The sequence below is a fragment of the Maniola jurtina genome, chromosome 6, assembly GCF_905333055.1.
Source record: "Maniola jurtina chromosome 6, ilManJurt1.1, whole genome shotgun sequence".
Lineage (NCBI taxonomy): Eukaryota > Metazoa > Arthropoda > Insecta > Lepidoptera > Nymphalidae > Maniola > Maniola jurtina.
Genome location: NC_060034.1, coordinates 10,659,039 through 10,674,804, shown reverse-complemented (window position 1 = coordinate 10,674,804; position 15,766 = coordinate 10,659,039). Strand labels below are relative to the sequence as shown.

General features: G+C 36.8%; 3 protein-coding genes across 5 annotated transcripts; 2 read left to right on the top strand and 1 right to left on the bottom strand.

Moving 5' to 3' along the window:
* Positions 1-194: 194 nt before the first annotated feature.
* On the top strand, positions 195-1,916 carry LOC123866356 (splicing factor 3A subunit 2). The gene is made up of 3 exons (XM_045907875.1): positions 195-495; positions 956-1,219; positions 1,490-1,916. Exons 1-3 carry the CDS (start codon positions 342-344, stop codon positions 1,855-1,857), a joined length of 786 nt encoding a protein of 261 aa, XP_045763831.1. The 5' UTR covers positions 195-341; the 3' UTR covers positions 1,858-1,916.
* A 669-nt stretch (positions 1,917-2,585) lies between these two features.
* Positions 2,586-7,631, top strand: LOC123866337 (kinetochore protein SLK19-like). Its single transcript, XM_045907852.1, has 6 exons — positions 2,586-2,823; positions 3,041-3,210; positions 3,635-3,786; positions 4,173-5,616; positions 6,170-6,316; positions 7,130-7,631. Exons 1-6 carry the CDS (start codon positions 2,790-2,792, stop codon positions 7,355-7,357), a joined length of 2,175 nt encoding a protein of 724 aa, XP_045763808.1. The 5' UTR covers positions 2,586-2,789; the 3' UTR covers positions 7,358-7,631.
* Positions 7,632-8,533: 902 nt separating this feature from the next.
* On the bottom strand, positions 8,534-14,475 carry LOC123866336 (neurotactin). Of its 3 annotated transcripts, none has more exons than XM_045907850.1 (7): positions 14,293-14,475; positions 13,842-14,175; positions 13,334-13,475; positions 12,779-12,954; positions 12,369-12,441; positions 10,726-10,876; positions 8,534-10,650 (listed from the first exon to the last, which is right to left on the bottom strand). In XM_045907850.1, exons 2-7 carry the CDS (start codon positions 14,115-14,117, stop codon positions 9,216-9,218), a joined length of 2,253 nt encoding a protein of 750 aa, XP_045763806.1. In that variant the 5' UTR covers positions 14,118-14,175; positions 14,293-14,475; the 3' UTR covers positions 8,534-9,215. The 3 variants fall into 3 exon arrangements, with proteins under 3 accessions (XP_045763806.1, XP_045763805.1, XP_045763807.1); XM_045907849.1 differs by having other exon boundaries at positions 13,842-14,177; positions 14,300-14,475; XM_045907851.1 differs by having other exon boundaries at positions 13,842-14,180; positions 14,316-14,475.
* Positions 14,476-15,766: the final 1,291 nt, after the last annotated feature.

Here is a 15,766-nt window from a genome sequence, read left to right as displayed (position 1 = left end):
TAACTTGTTACAAATAACTACAAACTTGACATTGGCTAATCTTTGTAAAGCCAGACGAGAGAGAAAAAAAAAAACCATGTTGTCCATTCTTCCCTCCAACTGTGGTCTGTCATCTATCAACTGTCAGTTGTCATTTGCCAAAAACGTGAATTCTCTTGTGTTTGTCAATGTCATTGTCATTTCATTTCATTTCAAATTGATTTGATTGATTGTGGCTGATTGCGACTTGAAGAAAAATGTTAAAATTGTAAATGAATTGTGAATTAAATGATATCTATAGTTTCTCTTCTTAAACGTTGAGCAACCCTGCTTACTAAACTGTGCTAAACTAATTGTCCGAGATGGATTTTCAAAATCGACCTGGTGGTAAAACTGGAGGTGGAGGCGTAGCGTCATGGTCCGAAAGCAATCGGGATCGACGCGAACGATTAAGGCAACTCGCTTTGGAGACCATCGACTTAAACAAAGATCCATATTTTATGAAAAATCATTTGGGTAAAGTACTTACTAATTTTGCTTACCAATAATATAAAATACATCCCTAAAATCATCAAAAAATTAATACAATCGTCATCATCTAGTATTCATATGCAATAGTTTCAGAGTTTATTGATTACAAATAATCAAATCTTTCCTTTGTATAATACTGGTATAGAGAAGCCGATGCCTGGGTAAAAATATAAAAGGACTAGCTGATGCCCGCGACTTCGCCCGCGTAGATTTACGTTTTTCAAAATCCTGTGGGATCTTTGATTTTCCAGGTAGTAGCCTATGTGCTAATCCAGGATATTATCTATCTCCATTCCAAATTTCAGCCAAATCCGTCTAGTAGTTTTTGCGTGAAGGAGTAACAAACAAACACACACATACAGACATACACACAAACTTTCACCTTTATAATATTAGTGTGAAGTGTGGTAAAGTAATATTTACAATCAAAAACTTGCTGTTTTAGGGTCTTATGAGTGTAAATTATGCCTTACACTTCATAACAATGAAGGAAGTTACTTGGCCCATACTCAAGGGAAAAAGCATCAGGCTAATTTAGCTCGGAGAGCAGCTAAGGAAGCCAAGGAAGCACCTCAACAATTGGCTCCTGAGAAGCCGAGAATTGAACCCAAAAAGTTTGTTAAAATTGGGCGACCAGGTTACAGAGTTACCAAGCAGAAGGATCCAGAGAATGGCCAGCAAAGCTTGCTATTTCAAGTTGACTATCCAGGTATTAATGTTACTTCATTTTATAGCAGATAATTAAATAAGCCTATAAGGTATTAGATGATGTCTAATGGCTTGAAACTCAATAAAATTTATAACATAGTAACAAAAGTACAAAAAACTTGGCAGTGACAATCGCAAGTAATTATGCAAATGGATTGCTATCCATACTAAACGGGTTTACCTTGAGATGCGTGCAGGAAAGATGGATGATGTAAAGGCCACCTCAAAGTGAACAGCTAGTACTAATTTTTGTGCTATGTTTTTATTTCAGAAATAGCTGAAGGTGTCCAGCCTAGGCATCGGTTCATGTCAGCTTATGAGCAGAAAATAGAACCTCCAGACCGCAGATGGCAATACTTACTCTTTGCAGCAGAACCATATGAGACAATAGCATTTAAAGTGCCTAGTAGGGAGGTGGAAAAACATGATTCTAAATTCTGGACCCACTGGAATAAAGATACAAAACAATTCTTCCTCCAGTTTGCATTCAAAATGGAGCCCTTGAGAATGCCCCCACCACCCCCGAAAATGTGGGAAAATCATGGCATCCGTTTGCCTCCACCACCTGGAGCACCAATGATGGGGGTACCACCTCCGCCCCCATTATTGCCAGTGCCTCCCCCACCCCCATCTATGTAACAGATAGCATAGCTTAAGCTGCATTATGTAATTATTCAAATAAAATTGTATTAATTTTTTTTTGGTCTTTTATTGATTTCACAATTTTTGAGAATAGCGAGAGAATCGTTGACTTGGAAATATTGTTGCTGAGCAATGGCTTATTAGGGGGAAAGGTGTCTATTTTCATTTAAAAATTAATTTTGCCGTTTTCCGTGAAAGTGCCGCCAGGTAAATCTCTGGTTTTTAAAAATCACATTTACAATGTTACCCGTGATGACTGTACTTCATACAGATTTCCGGCATATATTTTTCTCGGATTCGAATCGGGTGCAGTACAGAAACTTAACAGTATGTTGTGTTCTCTATGTCTCTGACCTAAAATCTATACTCTATGATCACTTCGTCTGTGTTGGTGTTTGTTGGCGCGCGTGCTCTGCCTTTTTGGAGTGTTTTTTTTTTGTTAGAAGTAGCCGGGTTTTGTATTTTTGGTGGTGGAATTGACTGGGAAGCGCTCTAAAGGGGTGCCGCGCGTGTGGCGGCGAGCGCCGGCACAGTCGAAGTCCATACTTGTGTAGTTTCCCTGACTTGTAAATAACTAGGTACAAACTTGACATTAGTTAATCTTTGTAAAGCCAGACGAGAGAGAAAAAAAAATACTTTATGGTTGAATGGAAACGACATAGAGAAATAATCATTGCTCCATGGAGAAAACGGAAAAAATATCGTTGACAGCAGACTGGTTTATAGTGATCTGTGGTTGACAGGAACGTTAAATAACGGTCATTTTATACAAAAGTCAACAATACTTGAATGAAAACAAAAAAAGCATTTTCGCGCGCGATCCATAGGGTTGAGTTGAACTAATACTGATAATAATCGATTAAAGAGTGATTAAATAATTTAGACTAAACTTTCATTAATTATCTTATTATAGTAATATCTCTCAAATAATGTTTTCGAAGGCGAAAAGATTCGATTTTCATGGTAAGTTTTATATTAATACAAAGTATATATAAAAAGCTTTTTAAATTTCGTTAATTTGTTCTGCCTACTAGAATTAATGTAAATTTACCATTTCGCGAACCTTAGCGAACGATTTAAAATAAATGTGCGTAGTTTCAACATAAAAATCAAATGTACAAAACAGCTGTTCCAATAAGTACCTACTAAATTAGCCAACAATCTTTGTTTTCACCCACAGCTCCTACTAAAAATCAACCCAAAGTTCAAATAAAACGAGACATAGAGAAACCTGCTGTGAAAGTGACCCCTGTAGCAAAGCCAGCCAAAGCTGTATCAACTTCGTCTAAAGATAATTTGGATACTCAATCACAGTGCAGCTCCATACATAGTACAAAATCTTTTAAAACAGTGAGTACCTAGATTACTTTTACAAAGAAGTAACTATCAAACATTTCAGTTTCATCTTCAAACATGTGGTTATAGCTTACTAGTTACCAAATAAAGAACTTTTATTCAAGAGTTTAATTTTAACTTGATGATTTAACTTTTTGAATGTTATTATATATTATTGAAGTTTTATTGTATTTGTTGATTATGTAGGTATGAATTATTATTAATCTTATGTCACTTTGATGCCGTCCTTTGTATTTTTAATCAGATGCATACTTTCCTATAAGTTTAGGGGCTAAGATTCCTATGGACTATTAACTTTTGGATGAACAATTATTTCATTTTATTCTATTTGAAAGGTGTTTTTCGTTACTGTACCTGCAAGGTTTATTTAAGCATAGCTTTGCATATCAGAATTAATAATAAAGTATTATATTCACAGCCTAGACCGATTAAACCTATTGCTGCACCCATCAAATCTGCAGGCAGCGTTAAAAAGACACTCTTGCCATCAACAACTACCAAAAATAATACCAAAAAATGTGATAATAAATTCCAAGATGACCTCATCAAAGCTCATGAAGTTGAAGTTAGGTTGGTATTTTTTACAAATTATGTTAAGTATGTTATTTGCTTAAGGAATCCTTAAAAAAGTGGAAAATATTTACCCACAACAAATCAAAAGACTTTAGGTATACGTTTCTTTAAGGCTAGGGTCTCAGACAATATATATAAAACACTCAGACCTTAACTGTCTCTAATGAAACATTTGATTGACTCTGGCCGCCCTGGGTGTCAATCAAATGTTTCATTAGATACAGTTAAGGTCTGAGTGTTTTATACATGTATTTTCCGTCATGTGTGTTTTCATAAAATAAATAAATTGAACTAAAGGCACCCTTAAATTCATGGTAAGTATAATAGTAGGTATAAAACATAATATAAAAAAGTTTCAATAAATAATATTGTTAATTTTTCAGAAATAAAGATTACACTATATCTGAATACAATAAACAGATTGATGATCTCAAAGATGAAATTGCCAAATTACATGAAATGCTTAAACAAACTAAAAATGGGAATTCTATTGATATCCAAAAATTAGGCACAGAATTTAGACATCTAAAATTAGATGATGACAAAAATAACACTGAAGTTAATCAATCATTGGAAAGTAATAACCAATCCAAAGATATAATTAATCAGTTACAAAATCAGATATTGGAGTTGGAGAAGCAATGCGAGAAGTTAGAAGAAGAAGTCAGCAGCAAACAAGTTGAACTCACATCTCTTGAAGAAGTCATAACCATTAGGGATAGTTTGTGTTCAGATTTACAAAAAAAGCTAACAGACATGGAGTCTTGTCTGGAAGAAACTCGCCAAAGACTTGAAATGGTTAAAGGACATCATGCCCTAGCTTTAGAAGCTAACGAAAGTATTAGACGTGAATATAAAGCTGAATTAGAAACTTTAAAATTGAAACTGGATGAAGAAAAACAAGCTATTTTGGCTAAATCAAAGGTTGACCAAGAAATATTAAAACAAAAATATAACACATTAATAGAAACAATAAAAAATGAAATCATTAAAGAGAAGGATGATAAAATACAAGAACTGCAACATGACCTGATTGTTAAGGAGCAAGAAATGAAAGCTAAATTGGATCAAATAAACGAGGCCTCCAGTGAAAAGCTGAGACTGTGTGAGATACAGTTCGAAGAGAGAAGCAGACACCTTCAAGAACATTGCTCAAAGCAACAAAAAGACATACAGAGCCTTGAGGATGAAATCAAGGAATTGAAGTATTCGGTGAGCATGAATGAAGAAAAGAATCAAATATTACATAAAGAAATCATAAATATGCAAAATGATAATGAGACCCTAAAGATTGAGAGAAGAAATTTACGCGAAGAGCTAGAAGATATAAAAGAGGAATCTAAAAAGAGGAGTATCAATTTCGAAAACGAAATTAATAAGCTTACTGTTGAAGTTGATAAGACCACTAAAGAAAAAAACAAGTTTGAAATGTCTCTTTCTGTAACCAGAGACATAGTTCAAGTTTTGACTATGCGCTTGCGTGAGTCGGATAGTGAATTAGAACACTTAGAGAATCAGGTTGCAGCATTAAAAAATTCAAAAGAATTATTAGAATCAGAACTGGCTGGCTACAAAAATACTTTGAGTAACACAGTTCTGGAATGTAATGAATACAAAGAAGCTCTCGTAAATATACTGAAATCAAAAGCAGCTTTGGCTAAAGAACATAATCGAATTATTGAACACAATGTGTCTCTCATTGAGAGTTTGCAGAACGTGGAGAAGGAGGCTTATCGTGAGCTGGGATCCATAAAAAATGAACTAATAGAAGATGTAGAACTGCTTAAAAAGGAATCCAGTTCACAAATTCAAATGCTGAGAGACGAGGTAAGATTAGGCTAGGCAATGATTTAGCTATCCAGTTCTTTAATGTCTACCTCTGCTCTGACTAATCTCTGAAAAATGTAACTTTGAGAGCATTAGGCTGCTTGTCTACTGATGAACCTGATATGAGAAATGTTCAAATCAGGTTTATTACGGTCAAGTGATAACATTTTAGTTTTTATCACACCTAGGTTAGTTGAAGCACCAGGTCTCCATTCATCTTCGCCCTAATTGACAAGCAGCCTAAATGGATTTTATCTGACCCTGATAAAATAATGATGTTTTTATGCGTTGTTTTATTAGAGGGGGTGGCTCCCGTATGCTAGCGGATATACCTGTAAGTTTTATTCAAGTAAGTAGCTTACAGGACAAAATTAATGTAAACACTTATAAGTATATTTAACATTTAGATTACATACCTACATATTCAACATTACATTAGTTTTGTTGTCAATTACATAAGCTATTTATTCGTACGTGAGTAAAACTTACAGGTGTAATCGCGGCCTAAGAGTATTGTGTGCTAGGGTTCCAAGTTAGGATTGTTTGTTGTTAGGTGGAAAAGAAGCGCGTTCTGTGCGAGCTGGCGAAGGAACACGCGGGACAAGCCTCCGCAGCCGCCGAGCAGTCGCGCGCGCTGCTCGCGCACGCCGCCAATGAGATCGCGCGCCTCGAAACCGACAACCGCTCGCTACAGCAACAGGTACGCCACATCCATTCAAATATAAACTCTAAGCCTGTTTGTTTAGACTCATTTTTCAATGACAATTTGCGGACTCTGAGCGAAGAATTGCGTGCGCTGCTCCTGCTGTCTAATGAGTTCACCAAGTTCAAACCCGACAACCGCTTGCTGCAGTGACAAGTGGGGCATTGACTCTTTGCTCGCTATTCAAATACAGGCTTTAAGACGTGTTGAGGTACATTTTTAAATAGCAAGTTTTTAGGGTATTTAAGGTAGGTTTATGGTTTTCTGTAACCGAATTCCTATTACAAAACTTGTCTGTCTGTCAGCGGGCTGTATCTCTTAAACCGTAATAAGCAGAGTTGAAATTTTTACAGAATTCATATTTCTATTGCCTCTTAACAACAAATAACAAAAATTTCAAAATAGCTGCCATAAAAATCTAAAAAAAATATATTCCTTGTATATGTTACGGAACCATTGTATGCGAGTCGGACTCGCACTTAACCGTTTTTTAATATGCGAGATAAATAAACAATAAGCTCCACATCCGCTATCGCAAGCTGAAGCGACTGTTGTCTATTAGGATGTGGATAATATGACAGTTGAATTTAAATCGCCAAATCTATTAAACTGCTGCACTCAAAAAGATATAAATCACAAATGAAGTACCAAGTGATGAAGATCCAGGAATACTAATTCTATCAACCATGTATTCCCTATTTATGTACCTACCTGCCTATAATCTGTCGTGCTTTGTATGTTTTTTCTGTACTTATTTTGTAGTGTACAATAAAAGTATATTCATTAATTCATTCATACTTTTATCGACAGATTCAAGACCAACAGTCGTTGGTAGTTGAGCTGTCTCTCCTGCGTCAAGAGAATGAAGAGTTGACAATGGCCCTTGCCAAGCAGACATCTGTTATGGATAAAATGAAAAAGGATGTGGAACAAAGCCAAGCGAAACCAAAGTCACCTTCCGTGATTCGGAAGTCAATGAAAATTGGAAAGGAGAACGTCCAAACTGTGATTTCGCCCTTGCGAGAACGTAATCATTAATTACTTTGTTTAATGTTATCAATATTATTTTGATGAACGATATTGCTTTATTTTTACTTTGTAAGATTTTGTTGTGACCACGGTTTTTTTTGTAATCCAAATACCTAATGTTTAACATATTGATTTGTTCCTAGTTTCTGAAAATTGTTTTTCGATAGTCGTTTATTTATTATTTTGTTAACGTTCCAGTTGAAACATAGTTTGTACTTACGCTAGAATCGTCTTGTTTTTTCTTAGGAATCATGTTTGACTTGTCTTGAATAAATATTTGAAACAAAATTTTCTGAATTTTCTTCATTTCCAAAACCAAATACTAATACATAATTCTATTAATATACGTTAATTTATTAATATTAATACTATTACAATACGTAATCTACGTTATTTTTTGTAAATTCAAGTATAGGTAGTTAGATTAAAGATTGACTCAGATCTGTTTTTGTACAATGCACTATCATACGCTTCGTGTAAAGATTGGACTATGTACTTATTTTACGCGCACTATAATATACCAGAATTAGATGATGTCCGCGACTTCGTCTGCGTGGATTTTGATTATTACATCCCATGGGATCTCTTTGATTTTTCGGAATAAAAAGTAGCCTCAGTTACAATGTTGGGCCGTGAAAAGGTAGCAGACAGACAGGCACACTTTCGCATTTATAATATTAGTATGGATTACAAGGAAGAGTAGGTTATTTCCAAGCAATAAAAAAAGTTTTACAGCCTCATACATATATTTTAGATAACTACCAATTAACGAAATGAAGCTACAATACTACTTACTCTAAAAAAGTGAATTACACACAGCATGTGAAGTTGAATGGAAACATAAAGCAAAATGGCAGTCTTGTGCAATCACTGGAGATCAAAAACCCATACAAAATTTCATTAACTTTCGATTTGAGATTCATTTATAGCTGCACAACGAAATTCATTCTAAAGGCATTTGTGCACTCACTCGTTTTCGTAACGGATCCGTATAGGTACGAATATAATGAGTGCACAAACGCCCTAAGCCGTAAAAAATACATCCAAAACCTGATAAATGCATTTCAATACAATTATATTAATACATAATATGGCAAGAGTACTTGGGAACAATGCTGGATTTAAAATACTTATGTTATGTTAATACTATTTCACACAAGACAATATAAAAACACTACACATTACATTATCATAAATCAGTAGAAAATTATCCACATTTTATTCTTTGGATCATCAGACTTTAAAGTAAATCACTATTATTGAAGATATGAATATTATCTTATTACACTACTAAAGACTAAATTGGGGTCTTTGTTTTTGGAATCACTATTTTAAACATTTTTGAGTTTTGACTCTTATCAATCTATTTTACAATGAGTATACCCTATGTTATAAAAGTAATAAAACTAACTACAAGTATTACATTAATTTTCATTCAGGTGGTATAAATTACACTTACGCGACTGGTTAAATGTTGACATGAGATCATTGCATTTGATGGTTTCGAAAATCAGTCTTATTTGGTTATCAACCCTTTACCGGTCTTATCAACCGATAAAGACTTACGATAATGGACCTTATTGAATAACGTCCATATCAGTATCGGTTATTAAATTATTCCTAGAAAAATCGAAGACAATACTGAACTGAGCTCAGTATAAAAAAACTATCTGAGTATCATAGAGATTAATACAGCGTGCCCCTACGGACCGAGCGGCGAACGCGAGTATCGTAAGTACAGAGAAAGCTAGTTTTACAAGAAAAAGATCAAACCTTTAAAAAGATCAGTTAGATAAAAAATTAATACAGAAGTTTAAAATGACACACAACGAAAAGTAAAGATATTCGGATTGATTGGAGTGTTTACTCAATCGACGTGCGCGTGCCGCGGCACCACGTCCTTCTGTATGAGCAGGTCGCACTGCGGCAGGCCGCGCAGCGGCAGCGCGTCCTGCCCCACGGCGATGAGGTCGTGCTCGGCCGGCAGGCGTCCGTTCCACACGTAGTAGTAGAACAGCTGCTGGATGGCCGCCATGAAGCGGCGCTGCTCCGGCATGACGGAGTCGAAGCTGCCGAGGATGGCCTGCACGTCCGAGTCCACGGCCGCCAGCCCCGTGCCCGCCGCGCCGCCGCCCGCGCCCGCGCCCAGCGCCACGTACAGCGGCGCGCGCAGGCGCAGGCGCGCCAGGCTCACCAGCGGGCACAGCGTGCGCACGGCCGACACCAGCTCCACCAGCCCCGCGTACGACTTGTCGAACAGCGCGAACACCTCCGCCGTCAAGTTCTTCTGTCCGAGGTAGCTCTCGTTTACCATCCTTTCCACGATTTCGGCTGTCCAATTCAGGTGCTTCATTCTCAGCAGTTCCGAGTGCCCGGAGTGTTCCGTCGTGCCGAACACCATCGGTTTGAACAACTTCTCTTTGCCGATATTCTTAGCTTCCCTCAGGGCGTCCCAACGTTCGTAGGCGTGAGTCCGGAGGTACTTTCCGTCGAGCACTAGCCACGACCGTTTGATTTCGTCGGAGGTCGGCAGGGTGCTCACATCGCTCCCCAGCCACGTGTCGGGCGTCGCGCTCAACACCGCCAGCTGCGGCAAGCGACGCAGGCAGTCGACGTCGTAGCACTTGCTGATCTGTTTGAACTGGTCGTTGTCCTTTTGAGTTTGCTCCAAAGGTTTCCCGGGGAATATGACGGACGGCGACGAGAGCCACACGCGGGAGTACAGTTTGTGGGCGTTCAGTACGGTCGTCAGAGCGGCGGTCAGGGTCGCCCCGGCTCTATGCCCGAACAGTGTTACGGATTCTGGATCGCCTCCGAAATGTTTAATATTATTTTGAATCCACTGCAGCGCCACGATCAAATCACTGAGACCGTAGTTGCCGGATGTCGGCGGATATTTCGAGTTAGATAGGATATCTAGAGCTAAAAACCCGAAAGAACCGAGTCTGAAATTAGGCCGAACGAAAACGACTTCCTTTGTACGCGCGTACATAGCGGACGGTTGAGCGGGACTGATGCCGCCCGCTAGCGTGTTGGCACCTATCAGCACGACGACCGGCAGCGGGGAGTCGTATCTCACATGAGGGGTGACTACGTCCAGAGTTAAGCAGTCTTCGTGGCCCACCGTGGTCCCATTTTCCAAAAACTGTAGACACAGAGGAGCCGGTTCGTAGCATTCCAGAGTACCGTTCCAACACATCGATAATTTATTCAAGGGTTGTGCATAAGTGAACCTCTTTTCATCCACTGGAGGAGTAGCATAAGGTATCCCGAAGAAATTGTAGACCCCATCATCGAGAATACTGTAAAATAAACGACAATTTTAAAGACTGCTATACATTTTGCTAATAATTTTGTCCGTAAAGTGTAGGTCTCACCCTTCAACTAGTCCGCAAGAAGTCTGTGTAGTTATGAAGCGACCGAGCCGCAGCGGGCGCTCCAGGGGCGGGCCGGAGCGGGCGCCGATCACTATCCCGATGATGACCGCTAGCAACACCAGCACGGTCACTCCGCACACCATTAAATCATCTACAACATTTTTTGTAGACATATTTATTTTGCGTCTCAATTCTAAACTATCTATTATTACAAAAATATTGATATTTAGTAGCATTTAGGCTGGTCAAAATATACATTCAAGGTTACAATCATTCGCATAGTGCTAAAAATTGGTACAAATGTTGGGAACACCATTATGAATGAATTGTGAAAAGTTCCCATCGATCCTACATTTGCAAAAAAAGTTATTTGAACTCACAAAAATGGGATTTTTGCATTTTCCAGCTAAACGGTATTTATCATGAAATATATCAGATAAAAATTGTAGATCATGTAATTTTCTATAAAAATAATTTTTCGTCAAAAGTCAATTTTTTTATCATGTCCTTACTCGCTCTTTATAAGTTTCTTTTAAATAACCATAAATACAGTAAAAAAGCCGTCAATTGTCGATATATGTATTTACAAGAGTTGCGAAACAACTTGCTAATGTTAATAGGGGTTAAAGTATGAAGTTGCCGGTTTACTGAAACCGTGTTCAATGCTATGTTTGGAGATGATACGACTAAAGAACACACTGTGTGTTTTTGTTTTAATACCAACCAATAATATGAACACAAAAATGAACTGGTGCAGTAGGCACTAAGGTAAATAACGATTATTTAAAAAATATAATGGCAGAAGCCAATCCTTATCAAACAAAAACATATAATTATTGCCATGGTTTGCTTTAACCACAACATTGACTCATTCACACCAAATTGGCAAAATAATAAATAAGAAATGGGCGTCTCATGAATGAACTTTAGCTAGATGATATAGTTAAAGCTTGATGAATACATACAGAAATGAAGATGGAAAGAATTATGATGTGTGATGAAATGTGGATTCTTTACTATGATAACTGCAAGCAAAAAATCTAACGGCCTGAGTCAAAACAACTTCTGCCCTAAAGCACAGTTTACTCATAGAAAACAATAACTGTTTGATCAGTCTTGGTGTAATTCACTATAAATTTTTGAGATTGGTGGTGCAAACAAATGTCTATTGTGAAGCACTTTGGATAATGATGGCGAAATTCTCTGAGGAACAATTTCTCCATAAAACACAAGACTTCACACTGCTTGACACACCAGTTTTAACATTACAAGACCTGCAGTTAGAAACCATATGTCATCCTCCATACTCGCCAGGCCTATCCCCAAATGATTACTATTTTTTCCATAATTTGGATAACTTCCTGCAAAGAAAAAAATTATGTTCTCAGGAAGTGGCACAAAAGCCTTCATAGACTTCGTAGTCTAGATCCCAGTTTCACAAAAACATAAATAATCTTCCTTCAAGATGGCAGAAATGTAGAGGTTTAATAAATATTAAATTGTTTTGGAAAAAAATGTTTCATTTTTCAATATAAAATGGCAACTTCATATTTTAACCCCTAATTTTTACTTCTACATACCAAAAAATTTGCTAGAAAGAAAACAAAAAATATCTAAAAAGTAATGGTGTAATTAACAATTACCTATAATGAACTTCTTCTGCCGAATTCTTTCTTTTAGTGGCAGTCTTGTGGCTACTTTTCCATCTTGTTCATCCTGAAACAAAAATTATGCTTTATTTGATATTATGGATATCAATGGAATAAAACTTTGGTATTATGGTATTATCAATTTTTATAATCCATACAAATATTATAAATGCAAAAGTATGTCTGTCTGTCTGTCTGTTTAGTTTTCACTGCCCATTCGTTAAACCGATTTTGACAAATATACACTGATAGCTTGCATCTTGGAAATGAACAAAGGGAGCTTTAATCCTGGAAGATCCAAAAGTTTTAAAAACCTAAATAAAAGCATCATCACGGGCATCATCAAAAACAGCAAAAAATTGGTGTCATTGATATTATTGAAATAATAAATTTTTTGAACTAACAGCCACATCCAGTTTGACAGTCTCCATTCCATCATTAGGGGTGTCAACTTTATCTTCCAAAGTCTCCATAGATGCGAGGGTGGCTTCAGCAGCCTCTGCAGGACGTCTTTGAAACATTTTTGGATACATCACATTGAATATTCCTAAACGTTTTTTCTGTCCAGGATTTTCACCCTCTGAAAAATAAAAATAAACAATTATACCAGTCAAGTGCAAGTCAGACTCGCACATGAAGGGTTCCATCCCATCGTACAAAATTATGTATTATTTAATTTTTCTTCATTTACATGGCTGCCATTTTAAAAATTTTATTATTTGTTGATAAAGGGGCAATAAAATATACATTCTATGAAAATTTCAATACTCTACCTGTTATCGTTCATGAATTAATACAGCCCGCTGTCGGACAGATGGACAGACCGTTTTTGGCAAAATTCGGAACAGAGATAGCTTACATTCACGGAGCACAAAAGTCTTTTTTTTTTTGGATTTTTAAAAATCTAAAGCTGTGTGAGCATCATCTAGCAAGTAATATTTTTTTTTGTGCCAACAAACCATTTTTCTTTGGAGTCTGCTTAAGAAACTTGGTAAACGGGTAAGCTTGTAAAAACTGGAAGCGCTGTTTGGATTTGGCTTCATCATCAGCTTTGTCCAGGTTCTTTTCATTATCAGTGTCTTTTTCAATTGCTTCCTCTTCCTGCAGATAGTTACAAAATTTAGGACAGTTGATAAAATGTCTAATATATGTAATTGTATTTAACTGTAGGCATGTTCATACTATATTATAAATGTAAAAGGGTGTCTGTTTGTCTGTTAGCTTTTTACAACCAGTCTGTTTAACCATTTTTGAAGTTTGGTAGAAAGATAGCTTGTATCTCAGGAGCAAATAGGTTACCTTTTATATTGGAAAATCAAAGAGTTCCCATAGAACAAAATGAAATCCACACGGGTAAGGTTGTGGCTTTCAACTATTTGGTACAAAGGAAGCTTGCATTTTGGAGATAGGCAAAAGCTACTTTTTATTTTGAGTGGGGTTACACACAAGCAAAATTTAAGTGCATACCTTAGACTTTTCCCTGTCAGAATTTCTTGTAAAGAAACCGGGCATTTTAATGGCGCCAATTGGTATGAATTTTGGTTTAACTTCACGCCCTTGTTCCGTGATATCCCCAGAGAGCGCCGTCTTGACTGGGCCTTCGTCGTGGCGGAGTTCTACATCGTCGTCGGCGAGATGTTCCACTTTCAACATCATTTCCTTTTCCTCTGCCTCAATTTGCAACTTATCCAGGGTTTTGTTGTCATCTTCGTTGTCTACTTTATTTATATCGGCGGCGCTCATGGTTATGTTTGTGTGACTTTTGTAGACCTTTCTTACATTGAAAATACTTTATTGGCTTCTCTAAAAAGTAAAATGCAATATACTAAAGTTAGAAATGAGTTAGAAGAACGGTTTTTAGTCACTTTATGTTATTATGTATTAAGAAAAGTCCCATAATATTAATTAAATAAAAAACAACTTACAGCTGAATAGAAAGTATCGCCCAAATAAAACTTTATTTCAAGTGCACTGCTCTTAATATGTAAAGAACTTAAAATGCACCGGATCTAAAATTACAATAAACCGCTTTTCCGTTATTGAACAATATTCAATGCTGTTAAATGCATCGCAGCTCCGGCTAAATCACCGCACCGCCGCCGCTTCGGTCGATTAGTTTTCATAAGGTTTTTCATACTCTTTACTCTTTGGATTAGTTGATATGAACATTTAGGCTCCCAATACACGTCAGGGTTTTTTATCCGGTCCGGTCCGGTCCGGCTACCTGAAGGCATTGGAGCCATACATTTGTTTGAACGTACAATACACGTCCGGTTGGGTAGCCTGATCGCTCATCCGAGCCGTAAGCTGCCGTCAGGTGTCTCAGGTTTTATTGTAGATCCGATTGCCTGAAGGCGCGGTCTGCCTAATTCACGTTAGAGATGAAATAGATGTCTGGTTTTTCTCTCCGGCTTGCCAGTTGCTTCTAGCGTGGACTCTAGACGGACGTATCGTTGTGGCTCAAAAAGGGTTTAAATAATGGAAAATTATGAAATTGAGTGGCTTATTGTAGCTATAGAAAAACGTATTTATCAGTGGAACATACGAAATGCCGAGTACCACGACAGACAGAAGAAAGATTTATTAGCCTGGGAAGACGTTTGTTTTGAAATACTGGAAGAAACATGGATGTTAATGGACATTGAACAGAAAAAGAAATATTACTCACACACTTGCCTCACCTATTTTTGTTTTTCGTTTTGATTATTATACCTAATACTATACAAATTATCATTAAAAAATTCAGTTTCCAAATACATGCCTCATTTATACATAGTTAGGAATATTAGGTAGGTAATTAAAGCGAAAAGTAATATTTCTTCACATTTTATTATCATACTTGGAATGATCACTCGGAAACGACTGAGTTCCAGAATAAGCCTCATGCAAGAATCAGACGTGTATCGAGTGCCTTCAAGTAACCGGACCGGATGAAAATACCTGACGTGTATTGGGAGCCTAATTCTTTGGATTGGAATAAAAAAAGAAATAATTTTTAATCTGGGTCCAAATACAGATTATATATTTTAATTCCACAGACGAACATCGTTCACGGTTGCATGCATTGCGTCAATGCTGCCATTCTCATTTCCGAGCTCATATCGATATTTGAAAGTGTTAACGGTATTTTATAAAATACCGTGACTTTCTAATAATAACAATAGTTATTATTAGCTTAGTTGTTTCTGTTATTTTTTCTGTGTTTCTGTTATTTTTTCTGTGTTTCTGTTATTTTTTCTGTGTTTCTGTTATTTTTTCTGTTGTTTCTGTTATTTTTTCTGTTGTTTTTGTTATTTTATTGTTTGTTGTTTAAAAATAGGATAAAATGGGAAAAATAAATAAATGAGAGTAACAATAGTAATCTGAGAAATCGTTTCTTTAGATATTATTGA

What these genes read in the sequence shown, in the direction of transcription:
- LOC123866356 (XM_045907875.1), top strand. Translation starts at nt 342, where the DNA reads ATGGATTTTCAAAATCGACCTGGTGGTAAAACTGGAGGTGGAGGCGTA. An exon ending in TTTTATGAAAAATCATTTGG is followed by an intron (nt 496 to 955) that starts GTAAAGTACTTA and finishes TTGCTGTTTTAG; the next exon opens with GGTCTTATGAGTGTAAATTA. An exon ending in ATTTCAAGTTGACTATCCAG is followed by an intron (nt 1,220 to 1,489) that starts GTATTAATGTTA and finishes TTTTTATTTCAG; the next exon opens with AAATAGCTGAAGGTGTCCAG.
- LOC123866337 (XM_045907852.1), top strand. Translation starts at nt 2,790, where the DNA reads ATGTTTTCGAAGGCGAAAAGATTCGATTTTCATG. An exon ending in GAAAAGATTCGATTTTCATG is followed by an intron (nt 2,824 to 3,040) that starts GTAAGTTTTATA and finishes TTTCACCCACAG; the next exon opens with CTCCTACTAAAAATCAACCC. An exon ending in ACCGCTCGCTACAGCAACAG is followed by an intron (nt 6,317 to 7,129) that starts GTACGCCACATC and finishes TTTTATCGACAG; the next exon opens with ATTCAAGACCAACAGTCGTT.
- LOC123866336 (XM_045907850.1), bottom strand. Translation starts at nt 14,117, where the DNA reads ATGAGCGCCGCCGATATAAATAAAGTAGACAACGAAGATGACAACAAA. An exon ending in GCAGACTCCAAAGAAAAATG is followed by an intron (nt 12,955 to 13,333) that starts GTTTGTTGGCAC and finishes TTTATTTTTCAG; the next exon opens with AGGGTGAAAATCCTGGACAG. An exon ending in CTGTCAAACTGGATGTGGCT is followed by an intron (nt 12,442 to 12,778) that starts GTTAGTTCAAAA and finishes TTTTTGTTTCAG; the next exon opens with GATGAACAAGATGGAAAAGT.